Here is a 25,206-nt window from a genome sequence, read left to right as displayed (position 1 = left end):
CAATGATGAAGTCAGAGTCTTTATGATCCAAAAGCCCCATCTCTGAACACGTGAGGCTTCAGGGTGATGTTTTTTTATCCAAACCATAATTCCACCTCCTCTTTCCAGCGATGCCTTTGATTTCAACTACGGCATGTGCATCATGAGGATGCGAGAGGGGCTCAATGTCTCCGAGGTGATGCAGGCTCACAGTGAGTACAGGACGCGCCTGGAAGTTCCAGAATCCAATTTTTTAAAAGGGGTAAATGGAAGAGAAGGAAAAATTAGTAGGGAATAAAAGGTCACAGACTCAGAGAGTCAGCCCTTGATGGTCCTTAGAGTCCATCAGATTTCCAAGTGGAGGAACTAAGGCCTCAAGAGGAAGATCTAAGTAACCAGTTTAAGAACATGTGTCCACCTGGGGGCAGAAGGAGACCTGGAACTCTGAGCTCCCCAAGTCCAAGTCAATGCTTTTGTAACCGGGTGGAATAAAAAGGATCTAATAGAGAAGAAAAAGGAGAAGAAAGCAGAGGGGCTTGCTAACATAAAGATGCTGAACTAGGAAGCCAGTCACCTAACTGTTGTCCAAACTGCAAGTTTTGGTCTTGAAGGCCATCTTTGGGGTACTCTTAGGGTCAGGAATGTTTTACATGTGAAAGTCATATATGGTTATGCAAGCTCTGCATTCATAATAATTAGGTGTAAAAGACATAAAAAGCATGAAGACAAATGGAGGTGGAGCTGGGAGACTGGCAGGTGGGGCTCTGTGTCACTTGCAGCCAGGAGCTGTGTCACCAAGGGCAGAGACTGTGCCTGACCCATGGCAGTGGCCAGTAAATATTTATGCCGTCAATATTTACAGAGTCACTAACCATGCTGCTCAAGGCACTAGGAGCAGAGCAGAGATGAAACAAAGCCTTTGCCTTGGATCCTGATGTTCCAGGGAGCAAAGCAGATACAAACAAGTGGATATAATTATCTCAGACATATTGGTGTTCTGAGGAGATGCAGAGTGTAACGGTCAAGGATGGTCTTTCTGAACACCAGGCCATTTGCTGAGAGGGTGGAGCTGGGGAGAGATTGTTCCCAGCTCGGGGACCTCTTGCACCATGGCCCAGAGGTGGAGCTAAGCGTGGCCTGGTGGAGAGGCAGAAAGGAGCCAGGGAAGAGGGGACCAAGGGAGGAGTGCAGACTTTCTTCCTAGTGTTGGGGGTGCCCTGCAGATGATAAACCCAGAAGTCCACCCAGGTGAGGGGCACCTGCAAACCTAGCTGCCCCCCTCTTTTGCAGTTAATCCTGTGTTTGATCCAGCAGAGGACAGCAAGGGAGCCAGCACCGGCGGGGCCAGGCAATCTGTGTCTGGCACATGTCAGTCCCTGCTTGCTGAGAGACTCACGGTGTTCCTGCCCTGTGGGGCTGCGATTCCCCATGGGGTCTGGGTCAAGGGCAAATGGTTTTTCCTGGTGACCAGTAGTGCCTGAATAACTGGATTGGATAATTGGGAGGGGGCTTGGCCCTGCTAAAGATTGCCAGCCCTGGTGGGGAATTCGGGGCTCTGGGCCCCAAGTCTCACCAGCCAGGTCCCCCTTGGTCATGTTTAAATGTAGGGGGAGAGGGGTGGGATGGTGCTCTCTTCCTCCCACACCCTGGATCTGGGGAACCTGTGGCAGGCTTAGGGCATCCTGCAATGTCTGTGAGTGGCACAGGGGGATCTTCCTGAGATGGAAGAGCCTGCTTCCTGCCAATGGCCTGTCCCAGCAAGCACTGGGTTTCTATCTACCTCCAGCACCCCCCTGTGCCCACCAGAGTCCGAGGAGAGAGAAGCTGGGAGCAAGGGAGGTGCATCTGGTAACCCTGTGTCCAGGGCCCCTGTTCCTGGCTACCTGCCTGAGTATATGATTTGTGGCACCAGAAGCGGCATTAGCCATGCTCTGGGTGCTCCTGGCGGCTGCATGTCCACCCTGCATGACGCATATCAAGCCACCTCCCAGGGGAGCTGGCTGTTTGAGGCAGGTTGGGGGACTGAGGGTGCTGGCCATGATCTGACCTCCCTTCCCCTCTGGCAGTGGACCCCGAGGCTCTGGTGTGGGAGGAGCAGGCCAGCACCATCTTCCAGTCAGAGCAGGCCAAGAAGACCATTGACATCTACTGGCTGTTTGACGATGGAGGTCAGCACCCTACCCCAGACATGGGCTCCCCGCTGCCCCTCCAGGTCTTTGTGTCCCTTGTCCTGCCCTTCTGGCCTGCTCTCATCCAGGCCACTGGTGAGCAGAGCAAAGTGCACAGCCTAGCCAAGGACATGGGGCTCCAGTTCCGCCCATATTGAGGTCAGGGGAGCCTGGCTGGATCCCACTCTCTGGCCTCTAGTTTTTCAGCTGTAAAATACAGAGCTTTGCAGGGACACTGAGGCCAACATGAGAGAGAACCTTCTGCTCCTTACAGACCACAGCTGCATGACATAAACGGGGGACACGGGCCAGCACGCAGGAACACGCCCTCTCCTTGTTTTCTTAAAATATGGCTCTCAGCTTGCTTGTTGCTACCTTTGGTTGAGTCCTTCATAGAGAGAAAATGCCTGTGCTCCAGTGGAGCAAGATTGACCCTCTGTATCCATGGGTTCTACATTCATGGTTTTAACTCATCGCAGAAAAAAAATTGTCTGTACTGAACACATACACTCTTTTCTTGTCATTATTCCCTGCACTATGGAGCATAGCAGCTATTTACATAGCATTTACATCGCAGTATTATAAGAGGTGATTTGAAGTAGGTGGGAGGATGTGGTAGGTTCTGTGCACATACCATGCCATTTTATAAAAGAGCCTTGGGCACCTGTGGATTTTGCCATCCATGGGGCAGGGAGCCTGGATCCCATCTCCTGCAGGTACAGAGAGCTGACTGTGTTCTCTATGAATGACAGCTAAGAAGAGGCTGAGCTCCTACTACACACATGTCTGACACTGAGTGCTCTACGGAGGTTAACTTGGTGCAGTCTCCTTTACAAATAAGGAACCTGAGGCAGAGAGGATTACGCAGTGATACGTGGTGGCTGGTCCTTGGGGTCATGTGGAGAGATGACAGGGAGGGATAAGGGATCCTACCCCTTTGTCAAATATTCAATTTTCAGGACAGGTCAGCAATCTAGATATCCTTGTGCAATTCCCAAATTATTCAATGCCAGCTTGTTTATTTAAAACACTGTGCTAGACAAGAAAATCCTGGCCCAGTGAGCACTGTGAGCAACGGAGGTCGAGTCAGGTGAGCTCTGATGCAGGCAGGGAAACTGACGTCCAGAGAGGGGAAGGGGTTTGCTGTGGCTTTGTGGAGTGCTAACCCACAGAGGACTCAGTCCTTAGCATATTTTCTTGTTGGGATCCTCCTGGGAACTCTCCTCACCAGGCCTTACGCTCCTCATCCCCTACCTCCTCCACCGCAAGAAGAGATGGGCCAAATGCAAGATCCGTGTGTTCGTCGGGGGCCAGATCAACAGACTGGACCAGGAGAGAAAGGCGTAAGTGAGGAGGCAACACAGGGCCACACAGCTGCGCCATCTGAGCTCCCCAGAAGCTGCCCCCTACCCTTTCCCCCCATCTTCCACCACCACCCCTGGGTGGCCCAGGATGTCTCCAAGGCCAGGCTAGCTCTCTCCAGGCCACAGCAATGGTGCCTGGGGCTCTGGGCAGGAGCAGGTTTCTCTCCATGTCAGAAATTGTTCAGACATGCCCTTTAATATGATGCAGATGTCCCAGGCTTTACCATAACAAGCAGCGGTGTTAAGTTTTAAAAACCACAAAACTCCTCAAGGAGAAATCTTGTGGACAGAGAGGCCCCTCCTAAAAGAGATGCTCTTTTCTGTTTAAAATTGTAATATAAGATTTCCTTTTGAAAGGTAGTTAGCATATTACTTTTTCATTACGATAATGACAATGCCTGAGGCAGTCTGCTCTCTACAGAAAAAAAGGGTTATAATGGCTTAGGGTTTTGGAGGTGCAAACCTAGGGCTGCATCAGCTGGTGGTCTTCTTGCTACCAGAATCCTGAGGCCACATGGAGACAGGGAGTACACGTGTCTGTGTCTGTCTGTCTGGTCTCTCTCCCTAGGCTTTTTATTTTTTAAAACTTTTTGCAGTCTGAGGATGGAACCCAGGACCATGCTCATGCTAGGCAAGGGGTCTTCCATGAAGTTATATCCCCAGCCCTATTTTTGTTCTTGAAACAGGGTCTTGCTAAGTTAACCAGACTGATTTTGAACTCTCCATCCTCCTGCCTCAGCCTCCCAAGTAGCTGGGATTACAGGCATGTGCCATCATGCTCAGCTCTCCCTCTTCTTATAAAGCCGCCAGGATTCAACCATGGTGGATCCACTCCAATGACCTTCTCCAATCCCAATCACCTCCTGAAGGCCCCACCTCTAATCACCGTAGTCAGATTCTGTTTCTACTCTCTTAATACCTCACATGGGGGATTAATTTCAACATGAGTTCAGGGGACAAACTGTATTCAAATCATAGCACTAAGTCAGAATGTGAGTTGATGTGAACAGACAAGGAAATAAACAGTGAGGCAGGTGATGCACAGGTGCAGAGTTGGCAGGAGCTGTGAAGTAGCTGCTTTAGAGAAAGTTCAGGTCAGGTTACAGGTCATGGATGGGGAGCCTGCTTGGACAGTAGGGCAGTTTTCCTACACCCACACAGTTAATAGCTAAAAAGAAGACTCCTGTGCAGTCTCTAGTGTCCTTTGCAGTGATTCTGGCCATGACACCCAGAGCAGAAAAGGAGGTGACCCCCAGCCTGCATGGCCCTCCTACTATTCCAGGGTTATACCTTGGATCTGTGCCTGTAGTCATTCCTGTATGGGCTCAGGGAGACCCAGCAGTCTGACTCCTGCACTGAGAACTTCACCGTTGACAGGTCCCTTCTCCACAAGGCCCAGAGCAGCTGCTAGGGAACACCAGCACCAGCCTCTGTGACCCTTAAAGAGTAACTAGGCCAGGAAGGCTGTGCCATGGTCTCAGCTTCCTGTCCCAGTTCTGAGTGGCAGCTGGGGTCCCTGAGGTTGGCTTAGCACAAGGCTGAGATGCTGCTGGATAACAGCATGTTCTTCGTGCCAAGGTTACCAAAACTCCTCAGTCACCAGCTATCTCATGATGGGCCATGTGCTCTACTCTCTCCATGACCACCACCACATACCAGGATGAGTCTGGCTACAGCTCTGCTTGCAGAATTCCACTCCCTAAGTTCTGGAACCAGCCATGGCTTGACAGCTGGGCCCCAGCCTAGAGCTTCAGGCTCATCTCCTCCTAGCATACTTCATGCTGTCCCAGGCAGCATTCCAGTGTCCCTGCTTTCCTCTGTCCCTGGTGCCTTTGCTCATTTGGATTCCTGCCCACCAGTGAGTCTGGTGGTCCTTAACCAGGAGGCACATCAGCATCATGAAGGGAGTCAACAAAGCCATGTCTCGCCAGGGATCTGACTTAGTGAGCGGGCTGGGCCCAGGCAGGTGCATTTTTCTGAGGGCTCCTTGGGTGATTTTAATGTGGACACTCCCTGTCCCACCCACTCAGGTTTGTAAAAGTCTTGCCCACTATGCACCATCCAGTTACATCGCCACCTCCTCTGTGAAGTCTTCCCTGACTGCCACAGAGCACAGCTGTGCTGTGAGATGTACAGCCAGTGCCATCTGGCCTGCTGCTCCTGCTGAGTTCTTGTGTGCTCTCTTTGCTTCCTCAGCCACTTTAATTTCCCTCTTTCAGATAACCCATCCCTTAGACCTTTGCTACTCAAAGTGCAGTCCGTGGTCCAGCAGCACTGCATCCTGGGAACTGGTTAGAGATGGAGTGCCAGGGGCCACCCAGGCCAGCTGACCCAGAATCTGCACTGTGACAAGGTCTCCTGCAGCTTGAGATGCACTAGTATAGAGCTGTCACAAGACATTTGGGAAATTCTGGTCGAATGTTTTTCCATGTGACTTGTGATCATCTGAACTACTTAATTGGTATTCTTTATCGTCTGCTTCTATCCCTCTGTTAGAATGCCAGTTGTGTTTTGTCCACTGCTAAACACTCAGCAGGTGCTTAATAAAAACTAAGGGAATGAACATTTTTTTTAAAAAAAATCTGTCTTCCAGGATCATTTCTCTGTTGAGCAAGTTTCGACTGGGATTCCATGAAGTTCACATCCTTCCTGACATCAATCAGAAGCCGAATGCTGAGCAGTGAGTTCTCCATGTGGGGGTTCCAGGCTAAGGGCCACCTGCCTGCCCTGTGCACCGTTCTGCCTGCGGCTACACTGGCTCCTTTGCCAATCCTCACACAAAGCAGACATGCTGTGCCTCAGGGCCTTGAACATTTAGTTCTGTTTGCTCCAGCACCCCCTGCCCTATGCATAGCTGGCATCAGAAAGACTCTTCAGGTCCCAGAGAGTCCTTCCCACCCCTGTTCTTTCTGGCCAACTATTCTGTTTATACCTTCATAAAACTCCACTTTATATTTATTTACCTATTTGCTTATCACCCAACAGACCATGAGCTCTGAAACGGTGGGGGCACAGCCTGCTTGTGTGGCTCGTGTGGCACAGGACCTGAGCTAGTGACACCTGCTGAATAGAAAGGGTGGGGTAGAGTCCAAGTCAGTCACCATGGATGGCTGTGGAGTTTGGTTTTGTGCCAAATGTAAGTGTCAGAGCTAAATTCCATGTGGAAGCCACTTGGATTAAACAACCATGTCAGATGGGTTTTAGTGAAAAGTCTGTCCCTGTGGCACCACCTCCAGCTCTTTCCAGGGACCTGGTTCCCCTGGAGATGGGGCTATCTCAGCCAGCCTCACCTCCTCTCTTGTCCCCAGCATTAAGCGGTTTGAGGACATGATTGCACCATTCCGCCTAAATGATGGCTTCAAGGACGAGGCCACGGTCGCAGAGATGAGGCGGGACTGTCCCTGGAAGATCTCAGATGAAGAGGTCAATAAGAACAGAGTCAAGGTACAGGAGAAAAGCAAGCCTTGAAGAACTGGGGCTGGGGGGTCAAGGCATCTTCTGGGTCACAGCCATGTGTCCCTTGTGTCCTGAGTTTCCTGAGCCTACTTTCTTTTGAATCCTGCTTTCCCATTTCCCACCTCAGTATTCTCAAGCCATAATTGCTAGGCTGACAGGTAACCAGTGGTAGCACTCAATGCTGTCCTTGTTGCGGGAGCCTGGTCATCCCATCCCTTTAAGTGGCCTGGCGGTGGGCATGGACCATCTAGAGTCTTCCCTCTCCTCTCCTGTTTTCCTCTGCCTGGAGGGAGGGATTTTTGATATAGTATGACAGCAGAAGTATAATTTGTCCTGTGGGTCAGCAAAGCTGCCTGATCTACGCAGCCTACAGAGACTGCCCTGGACACAGCCCAGTGGCCGGGCTGCCCACTTTGTAGACAGGTCAGGACTCTGATAAGACCATGGCACATGCATAGCACAAGTCCTTACAGTGGCCACTGTGGCTGTTTCAAGGTGGGGTAAATAGCTAGGAGGGCGGAGGCCGGGGCACAGATCTCAGTTCTGCTCCGTGTTCCAGGCAGGTCTCCACTGGGGGCAGTTTTGCCCCCAAGGGACATTTGTCAGCCTTTGAAGATATTTTTGGATGTCACAACTAGGGAATGTGAGTTGCTCCTGTCATGTAGTGAGTGGGCACCAGGGATGCTGCTGAACAGCCTGCCATGCACAGCAGAACAGCTTCCACAACAAACAGCTGTCTACACAAAATGTCCCAGAGAGGGTGAGGGTAACTCACTTCCCCTCAGTTTTTCATCCTCTTACAATGGGGTGTCCATTGCTCTCATATCATGGGTGTCAATCATTTCTGAACAGCCGGGACACAGGCCTTGGGCCTAAGGGTCTCCCTCCATCCCAGCCTCCCACAAGCTTTGGAAATTGCCCTGATCTGTGAGCCAGGAGACGCTGTCTCCAATGGCTCACTGGCCAGCTGGCTCTTTGGAAAATGCCAAGTAAGGATAGTGTCCAAAGGAAGTTCTCTTTCAGTCTGTCCCAGAGGAGGTAGAGCTGTCCCTGCCCTGAGTTCCTTGTCTTTCCCCAGTGCATCTTCCACATAACCAGGCCCCCTGTCTGGCTTTGACTTAGAGCATCTCCTTTGATCCTTCTCATGTCCCCCTGGGGAGGGCTTTATCATACCCATTTGCAGAGGAAGACAGTGAGGCTCAGGAGGTGATGTGACTTGCTCAGTCAGGTTGTCTCTGCTCTGAACTGTCAGGGCTAAGATTTGAATCCAGTAAAGGGATTCTTCTTCCCACATGGAAAAACCAAGGTAGGCTTCTTGAAGGAGATAAACTTGGTACTCAGTTACCATGAGGATCCCCTTCCTCCCCAAGGGCAAGAGAATATATAATCCATTAGGAGGAATAACTCCTGTGTCCAGTTGGACACGGCAGGGCATCCACTGCTAGCAAGGATGTGGGAAGTGACCTCTGGGCTTCTCCTCGCCCAGTCCCTTCGGCAGGTGAGGCTGAATGAGATTCTGCTGGATTACTCCCAGGATGCTGCCCTGGTCGTCATGTAAGTAGCACCTGGCTGGGGGGAAGGGCAATCATGGCAGATCGGGAAAGGAGCTCAGGAAGCAGGACTAGCTGCAGTGAGGGGTCCACAGCACCTGCACATATAGCCTGGGTGGGTTCTCAGTATGTGGCAAGGACTGAGCCTGCCTGTGTCCCTTGCCTAAGCACCAACTGGCAGAGATCTAGGCTGTCATATGTCTCAGGTATGGCTGACTTCCTCTCCCTGCTGGTTTTTCCTTATTTGCTACCTTTACTTGCCAAACTTGGCTTGGCAGAGGTGGGACCCAGCTCACTCCAGAAGGAAATGCATTCCTGGTCGTTTGGGAATTGCTCAGCCCTCTTTGGCCATCAGCCACCCCAACTGATGTTGGTGCCAAGTCTGGACAACAGGAAGAGAGGCCTCACTCAGTCCCCGTGTTCTATTGGACCCATGCTCAGTTCCAAGCTGGCCCTGGCAGGTGTTAGCAGGGCTGAGCAAGTGGAAGGTGACAGCGGCACAGAGGGGGTCTCAGTGTGGCTCTGTGCCCTGAGTCAGTAGAAAGTATGTGGTCAGCCAAGCCTCTGAGTCTACAGCTCAGAAGGTGAGGAGTCTTTGCTGAAGCAAATAACTGCCTTTCCTACATTTCCCAGCAGTCCAGCACCTGAGTATTCTGCAGGACAGCTAGGCAGCCTGCTGAACCTGTATGTATACTTTGTAGCCAGGGCCAACAGCATAATTTGTAGGGCCTTGTACAATAGGAAAATGTGTGGTGCTGTGCTACATCAGTAAGACTGTGGCGACGTGGTCCTCCTTTAAAACAAGGCCAGCTCCCTCCCATTCTCACTTGGATGTGTGGTGAGAAAGAAAGGAGGAGGAGTGGAAGTGGAACAGCAGAGCACAGTTGGACCATTGTCCCGATGGGTGATGTGGGTATGCAAGCTCAAGGTCATGATTTTCCATGCGTATCTGCTTGAATGGTCCCATAAATCTGCAAAGTGTACTCTGTCGTGGAGAGAAACCACACTTGTAATACTGTGAGCAATTAGGGTCGCATGAAGCTTGCATTTCTCTGGAGAGAAGGTGTTGAATTTAACACACCATTGCACTTGGTATGTGTGCTCATGTAGAAGGGACCTGAGCCCTGGGATAGGACTCATGCCTGGCCATGTCACCATCTGACCTGCTCTGCAAAGGCCAGGATCTAAGGACACTGGTTTCCTACAAAGAGGCCTCTAGGCCGATAGCCACTGAGAAGACCATTGGAACCTCCTCCTCCTACCGCTTCACCGGCACAACTCCTGTATGGTCGCTCAAATCGCCCCAGTGTTGCCGAGACCCTCTTTCAAGGGAGTGCCCTTTCAGAAGATCAAAATGGCAAATGGGTTCAAACCAAAGATGCCCAGTGGCTTTTAGCAGACACACAAGAAAGTAACAGATGAAACCAGAGGGCATTCAGCTCACTGGGTACTGCTGACAGGCAGGAGCTCAGCAGCTAGCCTGAGACCTACTGGAGAGGCTTCTGTTCTGTCAGTCTCATCTTCAAGGCCCATGAGGATTCAAAGGCTACTAGTAGCAGTTACTCCACATTGACAAGATAGCAGTAGCATTTTCCCCTGCCAAATAGCAGAGTTTGGTCACCATCAGAGTGGGCCAAGCTATTAGAAACATGCTCGGATATATGGGGCAAGGTGGCACCTGCCTGAGGTCCCAGCTACTCAAGAGGCTGAGGCAGGAGGATTGCTTAAGCTCAGGAATTCAAGCCAGTCTGGCCAATATAGTGAGAGCCCCCCACACACACACCTCCCCGCAAAGGGGAAGGAGGAAAGAAAGAAAAGGAAGAAGGGAGGACAGAGGGAGGAAGGAAAAAAGCAGGGAGGAGTATACTCCCATGTACTCTCTGTCAGGGTTTAGGAATTGTGTCTTAGTCCATTCAGCCTGCTGTAACAAAATGCCATATACTGGTGGGGGTGGGGAGACTTATAAACAATGGAAATGTATTTATCACAGTTCTTGAGGCTGGGAAACCCAGGATCAAAGCACCAACACATTCAGCATCTGTTGAGGGCCAGCTTTCTGGTTCATAGATGGCGCCTTTCTGCTGTGTCCTCACATGGTGGAAGGAGCAGGGAGCTCTCTGGAGCCTCTCTTGTAAGAGCACAAATTCTATTCATGTGGGCTCCACCCTCACAACCTAATCACTTCCCAAAGGCCTCACCTCCTAAAAGCTAATACCTAATACCTCCACCCTGCGGGTATGGATTTCAACGTTGACTTTTGGGGGACACACCATACTCAGACCACAGCAGATGGTTATGACTGACTTTGGTCCCTCCTAGCCACTTTGCACATGCAGTAGGTTGTACAGAATACTCAACGATTTCTGACACCCCAGTAGCATATCTCTTTAGCAGAGGAGTGGAAGAGCACAGAAAGCTGACCACAGAAAGCAGTTGCCAGTCTTTTCCTGGGATTCAGCATGTCCCCTGACCCCAGATGTCACCAGCACCTGTGTGCGTTTTTCCATAGGGAGAGCTCACTTTATGCCCCGCTCAGACAGTGACATCATTTACACTGCAGTCAGCTGAGCTGAACTTTCACTTGCAGTGCTTTCCTGTGTCACTTAAGGCATTGAAAAAAATGTCAAAGTGGTGACAACAGTGCTTTCAGCCAAGGGTGGCCCCTTCTGAGCACAGGCCCTCTGTGGCTGCATAGTTTGCTGATTCTGCTGCAACAGTGGTTTCCCAGGGTTCCCTCCCAGTTCAGGGAGATCATTTTTTTTTTTGCAATGAATGTGTTCTCTGTTTGCTTGATTTGAGAAGCGTGATAAGAAAAGGCTGGGTTTAGCCCCCCGCCTCCAGCCAACACCCAGCAGAGAATGTTCTAGGGTAAGGTTGGTCCCAGATACAGATGGGGTCAGAATGCAAGACAGTGGCTCCATCCTGTCTGGTGGCCCCAGGCTTCTTGGTTGGGGAGCCTGGCATATGTGCCCCTTGGTGTACACTTGTGTGTCAACCACAGCTTCATAAACTCTGCCTCTCTTCAGAGAAACAGGTTTTTGCTTTGTCTCTATTAGGTCACTATGTGTTCTTGGATAAGTGACCTCACATCTCTCTGGCCTTGGTTTCCCTAAAGATCAAAAAAGTCACATTGAAGTATTCCCAGGGTTCTCTTTCATGTTAACATGTTGTGGTTCTAAGTTTATTTGCCATTAAAATGAGTCCACCTTTCAGGCCATGAGATGAAGAATTTGGTCCTGAGAGGTGACCCCTGCTGGCTCCTCTTCCTTCCTCTCCCCTCTACCCCAGGACTTCATAGGAAGACTGTGGGATTAGATGATACAAGTAACCATGTGTCCAGTCACCATGGAGAAGACATCTGCATGCACCCCACCCACCCCACCCCATCCCACACTGGCAGCCACAGCTGTTTGCCCAAATGGGCCTTGGCTCTAGGGCCAACTCCATGGGGAAATCAGAGCAGCTGCATTGTGTGTGTTCCTAATCTCCATGCTAGAGACACACCTGGTTTCTCTAAAAGTGTGGTCAGGGGTCAGCTTCATCAGAACCACCATGTGGAAAACACACATTCCTTACTTAGTTCCTTCCAGACCAGAGGCCAGGTGGAACACAGAACCCTGCGTTCCCTGGAAATTCTGAGAACAAAAAGCATCTCTTGGCCTTGGTGCATTGACAAAGTCACTGTCTCCCATTTTGGAGAGCATGCTAGGGCCATTTTTTAAAAAGAGCTGGTTTGAGATTTGAGATTGTTTACCAATGTCTACTAATCAGCAATTTATTTGATTAATGATTAATATCTTTTTCCCCAACAACCTTTGTTTGAGCTCAGCTATAACCAGGACAGCTGGTAAACCTGCCTAGTAAACAGCCCAACAACCTTTGACTAAACTAATAACCTATTCTGCTGGGACCAGACATCTCTTTTGTCTATAATGACTCCTCCTCAAAGTCCAGTAGTAATAACCAAAATAGTGATAGATGATTTTGCATTTTATGAATTTGGCCTTGTAGATTTTCAAAACTTTATTTGAATCACCCTTTGCAGCCCCCTGTTAGGGATGAGGAAACCCCTTCAAGAGTCGGCTGCTGGCCCAGGACCTCACAGATGGGAAATGAGGCTGGGCCTCAGTGCCTGGGTGGGACTGGGTTCTGTTGCACAGTTTTCACCCCTAATAGAGGTTAGAGCCATGGCTGCCACTCTTTGTAGCCAGGAGCAACTCCGAACAAGTCCCTTTGTTCTGGGGCAGCTTTATTTGTAAGGATTAGTAGCCGAAGGCCGGCACATCCTGTGCTCAGGAATGCTATGTGTCATTGATTAGAACTGTGAGTTAAAGGCAGCTGTCCCTTGGACAGGTGGACAGGTTCCCTTGGGTGAGGGAACTACATGAGGAAGGTTGAAATGACCACAGGCATGTTCTCCCCTTGGCCCCGATCAGGCAGGCACCTGTTCTCTGGTGGCCTTTGAAGTTTGTGAATTCGGTCCCTGAAAGTAACATAGTATTTCCCAGACCTCAGCGTTTTCAGCCTCTGACATATCTGTTACATCTGGAGAGTTTGGGTTTATCATTCCCCTGTCTCTTTTTCATGGAAAGTCACTAAACCCAATTGAACTAAGATAACAATAGCTATGAAAAGCCTTTGTCCCCACCCACCTTCCCTAATCCTTGGGACCCTGCTTTTGAAAGGATGCTGGTGGTTGTCCCAAGTGAAGCTTTGTGATGGCATCTGAAGTATGAGGCAGCTGTTCAGGGACCCAACTGCCCTCTCCAGCCAGTGGGATTGTGGTGAGCTGAGGCAGCTGGTGGAAGATCTGAAGACCTTGGTTGAGTCTCCCTGCCCCGCCCCACCCCACGTGATCATCTCCTGCTGGTAAATAATAAGCAGTGGCAGTGGCTGCTATGAGAATGTCCTACTGCCAACCATGGCACTGTGCCCCGTGTGCACTTTGTCTTCTTCAGAGCCAGCAAACATCCCAGATGGTAGTATCTGGGTTCTCATTTGAAGGGAGAAAAACTGAGGCTCAGGGGCACTCTAGGACTTTTCCAAAGCCACACAACAGAGGCAGATTCTCCAGGGCCAGAGCCTGAACTCTGGAGCCCAGAGTGTGGCACTGCCTCCTCTGTCTGCCTGGTGTCCCAGGGCTGTGTAGAGGGCTGGGGTGAGTAGGTTGTGGATGTGCTTTAGAGAAGGCCAACAGAGCGGCAAGGGTATCCCAGGTAAGGTGCTGCTGTCTGGACTTCACATAGTGCCAGCTGGGGCTATGAGATGCTGCCTCCTCCAGGACCAAAAGCCAGGCAGCTGCAGCCATCCTGATGCATTTTTGGAATTTTCAAGATGATAGAAAAATCACTTCCTGCATTAACTGGGAAAATATGACTAAGCAGCATTTGTAGAGCATCTTGTTATTTGCACACCATTGTGCAGTTTGGATAAGGGGCCTCCAGAGGCCACGGTGCAGTTTCCTCCCAGGGCCGACATGAGGTAGGGGCAGGACAAGGATGCTCTGCTGAATCACTTTGTTGTGGCCACAGGCAGGTGTGGCTGATGGGGTGGGATCTCCCATTTAACAAATACACCCGGAGTCCAAATGCATCACAGTGTGCCCTCCTGAGCAAACATGCATTCCCATGACAGGCCAGGGTGGGGAGTAGGAATAGATACCTCCAAGGATGTTTCTAAGGCTGCAAAGGACAATAAAGCAAGGGGCTAGGATGAAGAGACATAAGTGGCCTCCTTTGGAAAAAGCAAAGGAGATGCACTTGAGCAGGGACTTGAGTGATTTAAAGGAGCCAGCCAGATGGAGCGCTGTGAGTACCACCTTCCAGGAGAGGCAGGTGAACAAGCTTGGTATTTATTTTAGGGAAGGAAAGAAAGCCACTGTGGTTGCAGAGCAAGCCTGAGGGCAGGAGGAGGTGAGGTTGTGGGCATCAGTGGGGTCTAGATCCTGGGGACATGCAGGCCATGGCTTTGTTTAGAAATGCTTCCTGGCTGAAGGTACATTCTCAATCTCGAATGAGAGTGGAGAGGTCTCTCTTGGGGTGGGTGGGAAGGAGGGGGTCTGAAGGGAACAATAAATGGACTTGCTGTTCAGGAACAAAGCATGAGCAGGGCTGCACGGGAAGACCCCAGGTAATTCCTCTCTGCCCCTTCTGCCTGGCAGCACCTTGCCCATAGGGAGGAAGGGGAAGTGCCCCAGCTCCCTGTACATGGCCTGGCTGGAGACCTTGTCCCAGGACCTCAGACCTCCAGTCATCTTGATCCGAGGGAACCAGGAAAATGTGCTCACCTTTTACTGCCAGTAACTCGAGATGTGACCATCCCTGCCCAAAGCCGAGTGTATGTGGTACAAGTTGGAATTTGACTGGCTCCAGTCTTAGGGACAATCTTCGAATTTTGTTGTGTGTGAAGTTATAGCAGCTGATGATCCAATTGCAAGAAATGATAAATTTCCAGACTTTGGCTGGACCCCACTTCCAGTGGACATGTCCTCCTGGCCTTATATTTATGGGATGGAGGAGGAGCAGATGAAATTGCATGGAGAATTCTCTGGAAGATCCTATCTGTTTAAGTGTTTTCTTTTGATCTTGATGGCAATTAAGATTTCAGTCTTTGATTTATGTGCAAATTGTGCTGGGTATCATCTGGGAATTTCTACAGACATTCCCTGGTCCAAGTGTCTCCCAAGCCCTGCCTCCTTCCTCCAACAGTCAGGAGGGCAGGGAGTCCACCTCGGGACCTGTGGGAGCACCAAAGAGCACAGGTCCTTGGGCCATCAAGATATGTACATCTCTTCAATCACCTCTCACTCCTGTCACATTCAACACTGGTTCTTTGGTGTCTGCGTTAGACCAGGGACTTTCAAACTTCTTTGGATGCAACCGACAGTGAGAAATATCATTTTACATTGAAACTTGGAACACATACACACAGAAGTGACTGAACCAAATGTCATCAAGCAATACTTCTTACTCTGGGAGATGTTCTCCAGTATTTTCTGTTCCGTTTCCTTTTTAAAAAAATTAACGTTGGTTGTAATCCATTAAAATTATTTTGGACCCACTAGTGGTGGTGAAAATCAGGCTAGACTTCCTTTGTACCCTGTGTTTGTCAGGGGAGGGGCTGACTGGGGGAGGCCACTGCAAGACAGCGCTGCCATTTCCCAGCTCAGCCTACAGGAAAAGGAAACCAACAAAACATGAGGAGAGCTGGTAGGGGTTGGTGAGGAAGAATCAAGATTTCAGGAATCTAGTGGAAGGGTATACTGTACTCTATAGTGTAAGCATAGTGGACCCTGCAGGGGTCCAAGGGTCAGATTACCCCTTAATGATAAGTAAGAAGAGTTTGTTTGTATCTCTCAGATCAGCTGCAACCTCCAAAGGGTTAAAGGTGGGGGACAAAATTGTGGGAAAGGGGAGGCAAAGAGGGACATGGCAATGGTGAGGTTGGCAGAGGATCAGAAAGGAAGGGACTGCTCGCAGCCCATCCTGGGGCAGGGTGAAGGAGATGGAAGGCAGCAGACGGGACTGGGTGGATGTGCATGAGCTGGGGTCAGAGGTCAGAGAGGAGCTGGGCAAGATGGAGGTGGAGAAAGGACTTGTGCCGGGCTTAGGGAAGGGTGTTTGGGTTACCCGCATGTTGGCACCCACAAAGCTAGGGTGCAAGAGTGGAAGGCACATTGAGCAGATGAGGCTAAATTAAAGGCCATTTGACTCTGTAGACATAACTAGGAGGCATAAATCTGAGTCATTTAGTGATGTGGCTGGCTGTGCCTTCTAATGCCAGTAGGGTATCCGAAGGAACGGGGCACTTTGGGGGGTTTTGGGCTTCCTCTAAGGCCCCTTAGTCATGAAAGCTGTCTCCTTCTTGAGGTTAGAACCTGAAGGACTTTAGCATTTCTCAGGTCTTTGAAGTCTAAAGGCCCTGGGCTTCCATGATGTCATAAAGGACCCACTGTTCTCTCAGTGCATCTGGGCTTGCTGAGCATCACAGAGGATGGGCCAAGCTTACCAGGGACAGCTGCTCTGCTGCCCAGGTTCGGCTGAGCTGTGCAGCTGGTCCCTGGCTCCGACCTCCACCCCCAGATCCTGCAAAGCCTCACTGGAGGATGCTTGCCTTTGAAGAGCCACATGGAACTGATTTCCTGGTAAATGGGGGCTGCCTCTTCAGACCCTAGGACAGTGGTGGCCAACCTCTAGCATGCATGCCACCACAGTGGGCTGTTTGTTGTTACTGAGCCTCATCACTGCCCTACAGAGTCCCTGGTCCAAGAATAGAGAATGTTTTGGTTTTGGGTTTTAAGAAAAACAGTGAATTTTAAACAGTGATAATAGTTAACAGTGAAGTCCAAAACAATGAATAAAAGCCAATAGTCAATACAGCTTGTTTGTTTTGGAACACACTGTTCTTCAACTCTGCTGTATGCTTTGAAAAATTAACTATTGCTTTTGCAACCCCAGTTTGAACTTTTCTTCTGATTCTGGAGGTCATATTGTCAGGTTTCTACATGAATATTTATAGTAGCCACTTATTTTCCCTTGGCTTCTCTTCCATGAGTTTGCAGACTTGCAGGAGCCCGTTTCCCTCAGGCTTTGTGGAAGTGTCCCAGCATTTTGGATTTTGCCGCAAACCAACAGGTAGAGGTTGAGCGCAAAAAGCCATGATGTAGCCACCAGGAAACTTAGATTTGGGTTTCTGTCTCTCTCCAAAATTGGCTGTGTGACTTCAGATACACACTTTAACCTCACTGGGCCTCAGTCTGTGAAATAAGACTACTAGACCAGGACAGGTGTCACCAGCCAGCTGGACCACCAGTGACTGTGGCTTGGCCATGCATGGTTGATATAGCAGGGGATGGGGAAGTGGGGCAAGGGTGCACATTCTTCAGTCTATCCCACCTCTTCCTGCCACCTTGCTGTGAAAGCTTTGCACCAGGGATCTCTGAGGCCTTCTAAAGCATTATGTGGTCTGTTGGTCAGCAGGAGGGGAAGAGATTCAGTCTGCACTGCACCTGCCCCAGCCTCTGGATGACCACATCCTTCACAGTGTTGAGTTTTATCAGTGGGAAGAGACCTCTCTTTTGCTGTGCATGGAAACCTGGCCCTCAGAGCCAGGGCCAGGTCCCTGCCAACAGCCACAGTGGCCATCACAGCAAGGGAGTCTCACTTCCCTCCCCTGGGATCTACTGCCCAGTTTGTTGACTCCTAGTTTTCCCCTTGGTATTTCAGCCCCCTAATTTAGTAACCTCCTTTAGCTCCTGCCCAGACTTGTTGCGGCTTCCAAGTAAGTACTGTGTGGCCCATTTTCCGCCTAGTAGCTTGCTGAGCTCCAGTTTCCCAGGCAGAAAACAGGGCCTCATCAGCACATGGAGAGTCCCAGTTTGGGTCAACTTCCCTTTTAGACACCTGTCTAGCCTCTCTAGTATGGCCGAGAGGAGGTGGGTTTCACAGAGATGAACCCAGATGGAAAGTTCCAGAAGAACCACCTGGCTGGGAGGCCCTCAAGCCCCATGCAAAGCAGGCAGGTTTCGACTGTAACTGTGTCAGGCTCAGCTGTCAGAAAAATGTGCTGGCAGCTTCAAGAATGTTCACAGAAATGGGGCCCAACAAACCAGTCACTGGCTCTGTTGGTGATTCCCCTGGTTGCAGAGAGGTTTAATCCTATGACTGAAAACACAAGCACAACTCAGTGCCTCCTTCCTGAAAGGCAGCCATAACAAATTCTGTTTCTAAAAATACTCGGGGAGAACCACCTGGCTAGGAGGCCAGAGAGCAGTGTCTTAAGGAGGAAAGATAGTGGCAAGAAAGGACACGTGCTTTTTGTTGTTGTTGGTGGTGGTGGTTTGTTTTGTTTTTGGTACTGGGGTTTAGACCTAGCACCTTCTTACTAAACAACATTCTCAGGTCTTTTAAAATATTTTTTATTTTGAGACAAGGTCTCATTAAGTTGCTAAATTGCCCAGGCTGAGCTCAAACTTGAGCTACTCCCACCGCAGCTTTCCAGAGTACTGGGATTACAAGCACGCACCACGATGCCCAGCTAGGACAAGTGTTTTCTATTCCAGCTCATGAGAGCTGTAAATAAAATGTTCTCAGATGGTAAAACATACAAAGTCAAGGGAAGTAGGAAATCTCTGTGGAGAAAATGGTATTTGAAAGAGATTTGAAAGATTGGCAGGATGCAGAAAGACAGAAATGAGAGCAGGGGCTGAGAGAAAGCATTCTGGGTGGCAGGAATAGCTTCAGCAAAAGAGTAAGGGCAGCCCTAACACCTAGGGGAAACAAATAGGCCAGTTCTCCAGGAGTATGAGGAGTTTGTACATGGGGAAAGTCAGATTGTAGAGGGCTCAGCTGTGAGGCTGAGGAGCTCCCAGGTGCTCCAGAAGCGCTAACTGCCCAAGGGAAAGGGGCAGATCCCTTCCAGGTAGGAAGCTTGGTTGGCCAGAAGATGGAGGAGATAGGAAGAGAAAAAGCAGGAGGCCCAGGGAGGGTGTTGTACAGAATTCTGAAGGTGAGTCAGCAAGGCTCAACAATTAAGAGGCAGATGGATTACAAAAGAGGGAAGCTATGGAGGGGAGTTGGAAGGCAGAATCTTCCAGAATTGTCTGGATGGATGGATGGAGACAGGGCCCCAGAAGTTGAGCCCAAGCAATCGTAACAATGAAGAAACCATGTACTGTGGGGGTGGGGCAGGGTAACAGGCTTAATGCTGGAGACAGAGTACATACGTAGGTTTGAGTTTGTTTCTTTACACGAGTCCATCCAGGTGGTCAGAACTAAGGTTGTGGAGCTAGGGAAGAAGTGAGGTTGGTCTGCTGCCAGCCAGAGGTACTTTCAGAGCAATGACCACAAATAAATTTGAGAGTCAGGCTCATGATCAGGGATATGAAGCCAGAACTTATTAGAGACAAAGAAAGAAAGCACAGACAACAGAGAAAATTGAGGCTAGGCCCTGGGAAGAGCTGTATTTAGGGGCATGGAGAGAAGAAGCAGCCATTAGAGTAGCCTTACAAAGCACACTGGAGGGATGGCTCGGGGAGGGAGGTCCAGATAACTAAGAAGGCACCAGAGAAGGGGTAAAGGAAGAACAAAGTAGCGCCCGCAGAAGCTCCACATGGCTGAAGCCACAGGAAATCCTGCTGAGTTTTGAATTCTGGGCATTACCTGAGAGCCTTGCCCTGGAGGGAAAGAAGTCCAGCATTGAAAGGCAGGACTGAGCAGGCAGAAAAAAATTAACGGAGGAGTTAAAAAAGTCTCAACATTTTAATAAGAATACTGTTCTCAGCTATTTTTATAGTTTTATGGCTGTTTATAGAAGTGCTTGGTGTAGCCTGAAACCAGTTTGGGGAAGGTGGAAGGTGAAGTGGGGGCTTGCTTTATTTATTTTTGTGGTGCTGGGGGTTGGACCAGAACATCATACATGCTAAGGATGAGCTCTACCACTGAGCTATTCACCTCCCAGACCAAAGTGGAGATTTTGCCAGGCACGGAGGGGTTGTGGGGAGAAAGAAACTAACACAAGATCAAAATTCCACTTAGGGTGAAGACTCTTCATAGAGGAAAAGATACAGGGAATTTAAAGTAAATTAACTTTTTTATTTCTGAAGTAAAGATGCTGGGTTGCAATTGAAATATGTAGCAGGGGGCTAGACAGGAGATAAGAGAAAGTGAGTTTTTGAGGTTACCTGGGCCTCGGGGCTCACTGGGGCCCTTTCCTCCATTCCAGCCTAGACAGCAGGGCCCACCTCACTCTTATCTTCCCTGGAGGCAATCCTGGGCAGCTGGGGAGAGCTAGAAACCTGGGCCTGCCTAACAGATCCTGTCCTGCCCACTGTCTCAGTCCCTTGTTGGGGGAATCAGAGAGGATTTTTGTTGGGATAGTTATTTTATTTCTGTTCCACCCTCCACTGGAGGAAAGACAGGAAAATCTCGTTCAACAGAACAGAGCAGCCCAAGTTGGCTTTTTGTTGTTATTAATTGTGGTAAAAGACATAAGACTCACAATTTAGGTACTTTCAAGTGTACAATTCAGTGGATTTATTACATTCATGTTTGCACAACCATTGCCACTATCTAGCTCCAGACATTTTCATCACCCCACAAGGAAATTCTGGATCCATTAAGCAATCACTTCCAAACCACTGCCTGCAGCCATTGGTCTACTGTCTGTCTCTATGGCTTTTCCTATTCTGAATATTTCATATAAGTAGATGCAATATGTGCCTTTTGTGTATGGTTTCTTTCACTTAACATACTGCTTTCAAAGATCATCTACACTGCAGCATGTATCCATACTTCTGTATTGGCCATCTTTCCTGTTGCCAGGACAAATATCTGACACCGGCAATGTAAAGGAGAGATTAATTTTGGCTCAGTTTCAGAGGTTTCAGTCCATGGCCAACTGACTCCACAGCAGAAATATCATGGCAGAGGGGCATGGTGAGACAAAGCTCTCTTTGTGGAGAACAGGAAGCACAATGGAGGGGGAGAACCAGAGAGGAAGGGGCGGGGACCAGATATGGTCCCCAAAGTCATGACCCCATGACTGCTTCCTCTAGTGAGGCCCCACCTCCTACAAATCCATTCAGCTATGAATCCATTGATGAGGTTAATGCCCTCACAACCCAGTAACCTCTCCAGTTTAATCTAGCCAAAGTAATGAGATTAACTATCAAAACCTCATTGTTACTTGTGGCTAAATGATATTGCACTGTGTAAATACATCACGCTTGTCTATCCATTCATCAGCTGGTGGACATTTGGATTGTCTCCACCTTTGGGGCATTGTGTTCATCTGACCAGTGAAACTGCAGAAGCCTCACTGTCCTCAGATATGTATTTCATTCTTCTACAAATGCCTCCTAGTAACAGCTTCCCAAAAGAAAACCATTCTGGTTTTCCCAAACTGCTGCTTGCTTCATTGCTGATACTTTTCTTTCTGAAGGCAATCTTATTATCCTTTACTTTTTTCATTTTATTTAAAAAATGCTCTCAACTCCTTAACAACAACATAAAAGGACTATAAAAGGACTGAATCACACAGAATTGGAGTGCATGAAAAAAATTGAATATGGAAGGTGAGTAAAGCAGGAATCTGAAATTTTCAAAGCATCTCAGGAAATAGATAATTGTCCCATGTTGGAGGTAGGCTTCAAGGAAGGACAGACTATCAAGTTGAGTATTGGGAACATTACAACCAAGGAAGGAGGTGTTTCTAAGTCCAGAACCACAGCAGCTGGGGCCTAAGCTTACTTCCACCTCTACCAGGAGGCAAAGCCAGCATTCCCCATTCTTCTTCCTCAGTTCCCATAAGCAACCATCTCATCCCACCACCCATTCCAAAGCAAACCACAGGCATGGTGATGCAGATATTCTTTTAGATTTGGATTCTCCAGCTCCTGTCACATCAGCACCAGCTCCAGTTTCTATAATCAGTGACTTGTGGGGAGACTTTAGTACTGCATCCACTTCTGCTCCAAACCAGCCACCACTGCCATCTAACTGGGTGTAGCTTTGAATAGCACTGGCAGGGTCCAGTACCTTGAAGGCACCAATCTGTGAGGGAAGTTAGGAACTCTTTCCCTTCTGCGAAGCAAAATTAAAGAACAATCTTTTTCATAGCTTTCTCGATTGCATTCGAGCTGATCTGTATCACTCCCCTCTGTGTTACTTGCTATCCAGCCATTACCAAGTCAGGAGAATAGTGGATCTTATCAGACTTGTGGCTGACTATGCACACTTCAAAATGCCAGAATCTTTTTGAGGGGCGAATGACCTCTAACATCTGTGAAGTTTTTCTCCAGCTTTTAAATTCTTGGACTTATTTCTAAATCATCTTATGACCCTTGTGTGCCTCTTTGTGAAGCCCTTGTTATGGCTTGTGTCTAGATGTCCCCCCAAAGCCTCATGCAGTCATAGGTGAGGCTTTTTCAGGGGTGGCTGGATCTAGAGTGTATGAAGCTGGGATTGATTCATGGTGCAATGCTAAGATCAAGGGCACTAGGATTAAGGGTGTGAGTGCTACTTGCCCTAAGTAGCCTGGATAGGATATAAGGGATAGACAGAGCTGTGGTCATCCCTTGTAGCTTTGCTACCTTCTGCCCACCATGAACTGTTTCTCTTCTGCCATGCCTGTCTACCCTGGCCCCTCGCCTTGGAGCCAGCCAATTGCGGACTAAAACCTCTACAAATTGTGAGCGAAATAACCTCCCTTAACTTGTGGGTATCAGATATTTTGTCTCAGAAATAAGAAATGTAACTAAGACAGCCCTCTTTAGCAATTTCAGGGGAGACAAAAGCTTTGAAATTTTCCTTTCCATTAACCCAAAACTCTAAGAAGGGACAGGGAGTCTTCAATATTAACAAATTTCAGAATTTTGGTAGAGGCAGGTTTGGAGAAAGCTCTGTGTCCTGGGCCTGTTCTTTATAGCCTCCTTCAGGCTTCTATTCAGCGAATATCTAGTGCCAAGTGCAGCTCAATCACACACTTGTGTGTTTGCATCTCTCTTCCTGTGATAAGAGGGTTGTGTCAGTGGCACCTCCACTATTCTTTTCTGTTTGTTGAATAATGCAACATCATTGAGCAGGGGGTGTTTCTGGGATGAAGGAGGCTCAAGGGATTGTGCTTTCCAAATTAAGTCTAGAGATGTGTTTGATTTCTTGCAGCTCCATCTAGTTGCTCCATTGGAAGCACAGTGTTCATTAATAGTCATTCTTTTACTTGACCTAGAATTGAAGAGTTTAAGATTTTTTTAACCTGATGAGTAGAGCAGAGAGGTTGAAAGCACTTGACTCTCATTTAGTACCCACATTGCCTTGCTGCCTGGGTATCTGACTCCTTTCCATAAACATTTCTTTTTCAATCCATCTAGCTCTTCAGTGGAAAGCTGCCATTACATATATTGTCATTTAGGAAGGAAGTCAGACTGTCACAGATTTATTTCTAACAGGCCTTGCCTCAGGGTTTGATACCCTCCAGCTAGAATATCTTACAAGGGAGTTGCTGCCTGCCATTTCCCTTTGTAATGCTGTGAAGAGAGTTCCCCCAGGTAAAGGGGGTATTATCTGTTTTATTTGATAATGGACAATTTTGAGGATAAAATGGGAGGATATAATTTTTTTCCCTTAGCATCCATTTGGATATGTAATTCTGACTGAAGCGGGGTGGTTCCTTATATTTAGTTTTAAAATACATGTCTTGTTTCTCCTGGCTTTCCTTCTGACCTTTTGCTAGCTTTCGGTCTATTTTCTCATTGCTTTCCTTTCCAGGTAGCTCTATTCTTGAAGAGCCATAGCAGGACATTTTAAAATTCCAAGAAAAAGCACTAAGGGGGAAATGTGTAGAATCACCAGTGACTATTGGGATTCTCAATCTTCCATATTGTGTTCGTTGTATTCTCAGATGACACTATATTATGTATTTGATTGCTGAAAAATTGAAAATAAAGCTTAATGGAAAGAGACTAAGAGATGGAGGGAAGGGGAGAGGGGAAGGGGATGTAAAAAAGAACTGAGATGTGTCATGGACGTGTACCAAATGCCCACTATGAAAGTAGTCATGTGTCTCAAGTATGTACTAATACATTTTTTAAAGATATATGTATATAAAGTGAATGCTGTATTGATGCAATAATGGTAATTAAAATGTGGAAAAAATTAAAAAGTATATATAATGGTACTTTTAAGAGACAAGTAGCCATGAAATAATAGGGAAGTGGTGTCACAAGTGCTCCGAGTTTGAGAACCACAGCAAGATTCCTCCTTCATGACCTAAAACACTTCCCTATCTCAGGCCACCACTGAAAGGGAGAATCTGCCTCCAAGGGCACTTGGAGGAAAGGAAGGCTCCTTTGGCTCAGCGTGGGCAGGAGAGCTGCCGTGGCATGGGTTTTATGAGTAGAGAACAGGACATACATTTCCTGGTGGCTTCTGTGTGCAGCCATTCTGGGGCTTCAGAAATGACCATAAAAGGTCATTTAAAAGGCCATTTCTGGTTGGCATTTAAATTATTTGGGGGATTTCTAGAAACCAAATAAAAACCAGGGTTCCAAAAACAAAATGCAGAAGTTCAACCGGACCTAAAATGCCAGATCATTTTAAATAAAACATGCATACTGTCAATGACCTTTTGCCAGCTCTGATTCTCCAAAGCCCCCTTCCAGATCCTCTTGGTCTGGCTGTAAGACAGGCATTGGTTGCTTTGTCCCTCTCCCCTCTGAAATGTACACATGAATTAGGTTATGGGACAGACGCTGTTTACCCAGTGTGCTGCCTGTGTGCCCTAGCTAACTCCTACCCCACCCTCATCTTGTTTACCTTTTAAAACAGGATGTCTTAGGACCAAAGTTCCTCTCTAGGTAGGATAGCAAAACGCAGCTGGACCTAAAATGGCCACCAGGGAAATCACCAGATGACCTCTAACTTCATGACAATCTAATACTCGTGCTAAACGACACACCCACTGGCTGCCCTAAATGGAAGGAGACACCGGACCATATAAAGAAGAAAAAGAGGTGACACTTGGGTTCTGAGAAGTCTTTTTCATTCTAGAAAAAGACATGAATGTTCCTCTCTGTTGTTAGCCTATCCCTTTCATTTTTGCTACTCTGCCTTTTCAACTGTGAGTTGAGAGTGATTTGTGAACAAGACTCTTGCTTCTCCGTTCTTCAGCCATTGATTAAAGCTTGTGCCCTGA

The 25,206-nt window shown here is 48.4% G+C and overlaps 1 protein-coding gene across 11 annotated transcripts in view; it reads left to right on the top strand.

The window, feature by feature from the left end:
- The window catches only part of Slc12a3 (solute carrier family 12 member 3), a 44,931-nt gene extending 19,725 nt beyond the window's left edge, over positions 1 to 25,206 (top strand). For 5 of the 11 annotated variants that reach the window (XM_013071624.3, XM_087183792.1, XM_013071623.3 and 2 more), the window contains exons 19-26: positions 109 to 191; positions 1,270 to 1,347; positions 2,046 to 2,147; positions 3,379 to 3,490; positions 6,105 to 6,191; positions 6,820 to 6,955; positions 8,454 to 8,521; positions 8,796 to 9,147. In XM_013071624.3, coding sequence (XP_012927078.2) covers positions 109 to 191; positions 1,270 to 1,347; positions 2,046 to 2,147; positions 3,379 to 3,490; positions 6,105 to 6,191; positions 6,820 to 6,955; positions 8,454 to 8,521; positions 8,796 to 8,985 — 856 coding nt within the window. In that variant the 3' untranslated portion in view covers positions 8,986 to 9,147. The other 6 variants (XM_004843195.4, XM_004843194.4, XM_087183837.1 and 3 more) reach the window with 4 other exon arrangements.

The sequence above is a fragment of the Heterocephalus glaber genome, unplaced genomic scaffold (genome assembly GCF_053883595.1).
Source record: "Heterocephalus glaber isolate CG9 unplaced genomic scaffold, H.glaber_assembly_v1.0 deba00000071, whole genome shotgun sequence".
NCBI classification, from domain to species: Eukaryota; Metazoa; Chordata; class Mammalia; order Rodentia; family Bathyergidae; genus Heterocephalus; species Heterocephalus glaber.
Note: the sequence above shows the minus strand (reverse complement) of the source record. Positions and strands in the feature narration are given on the sequence as shown.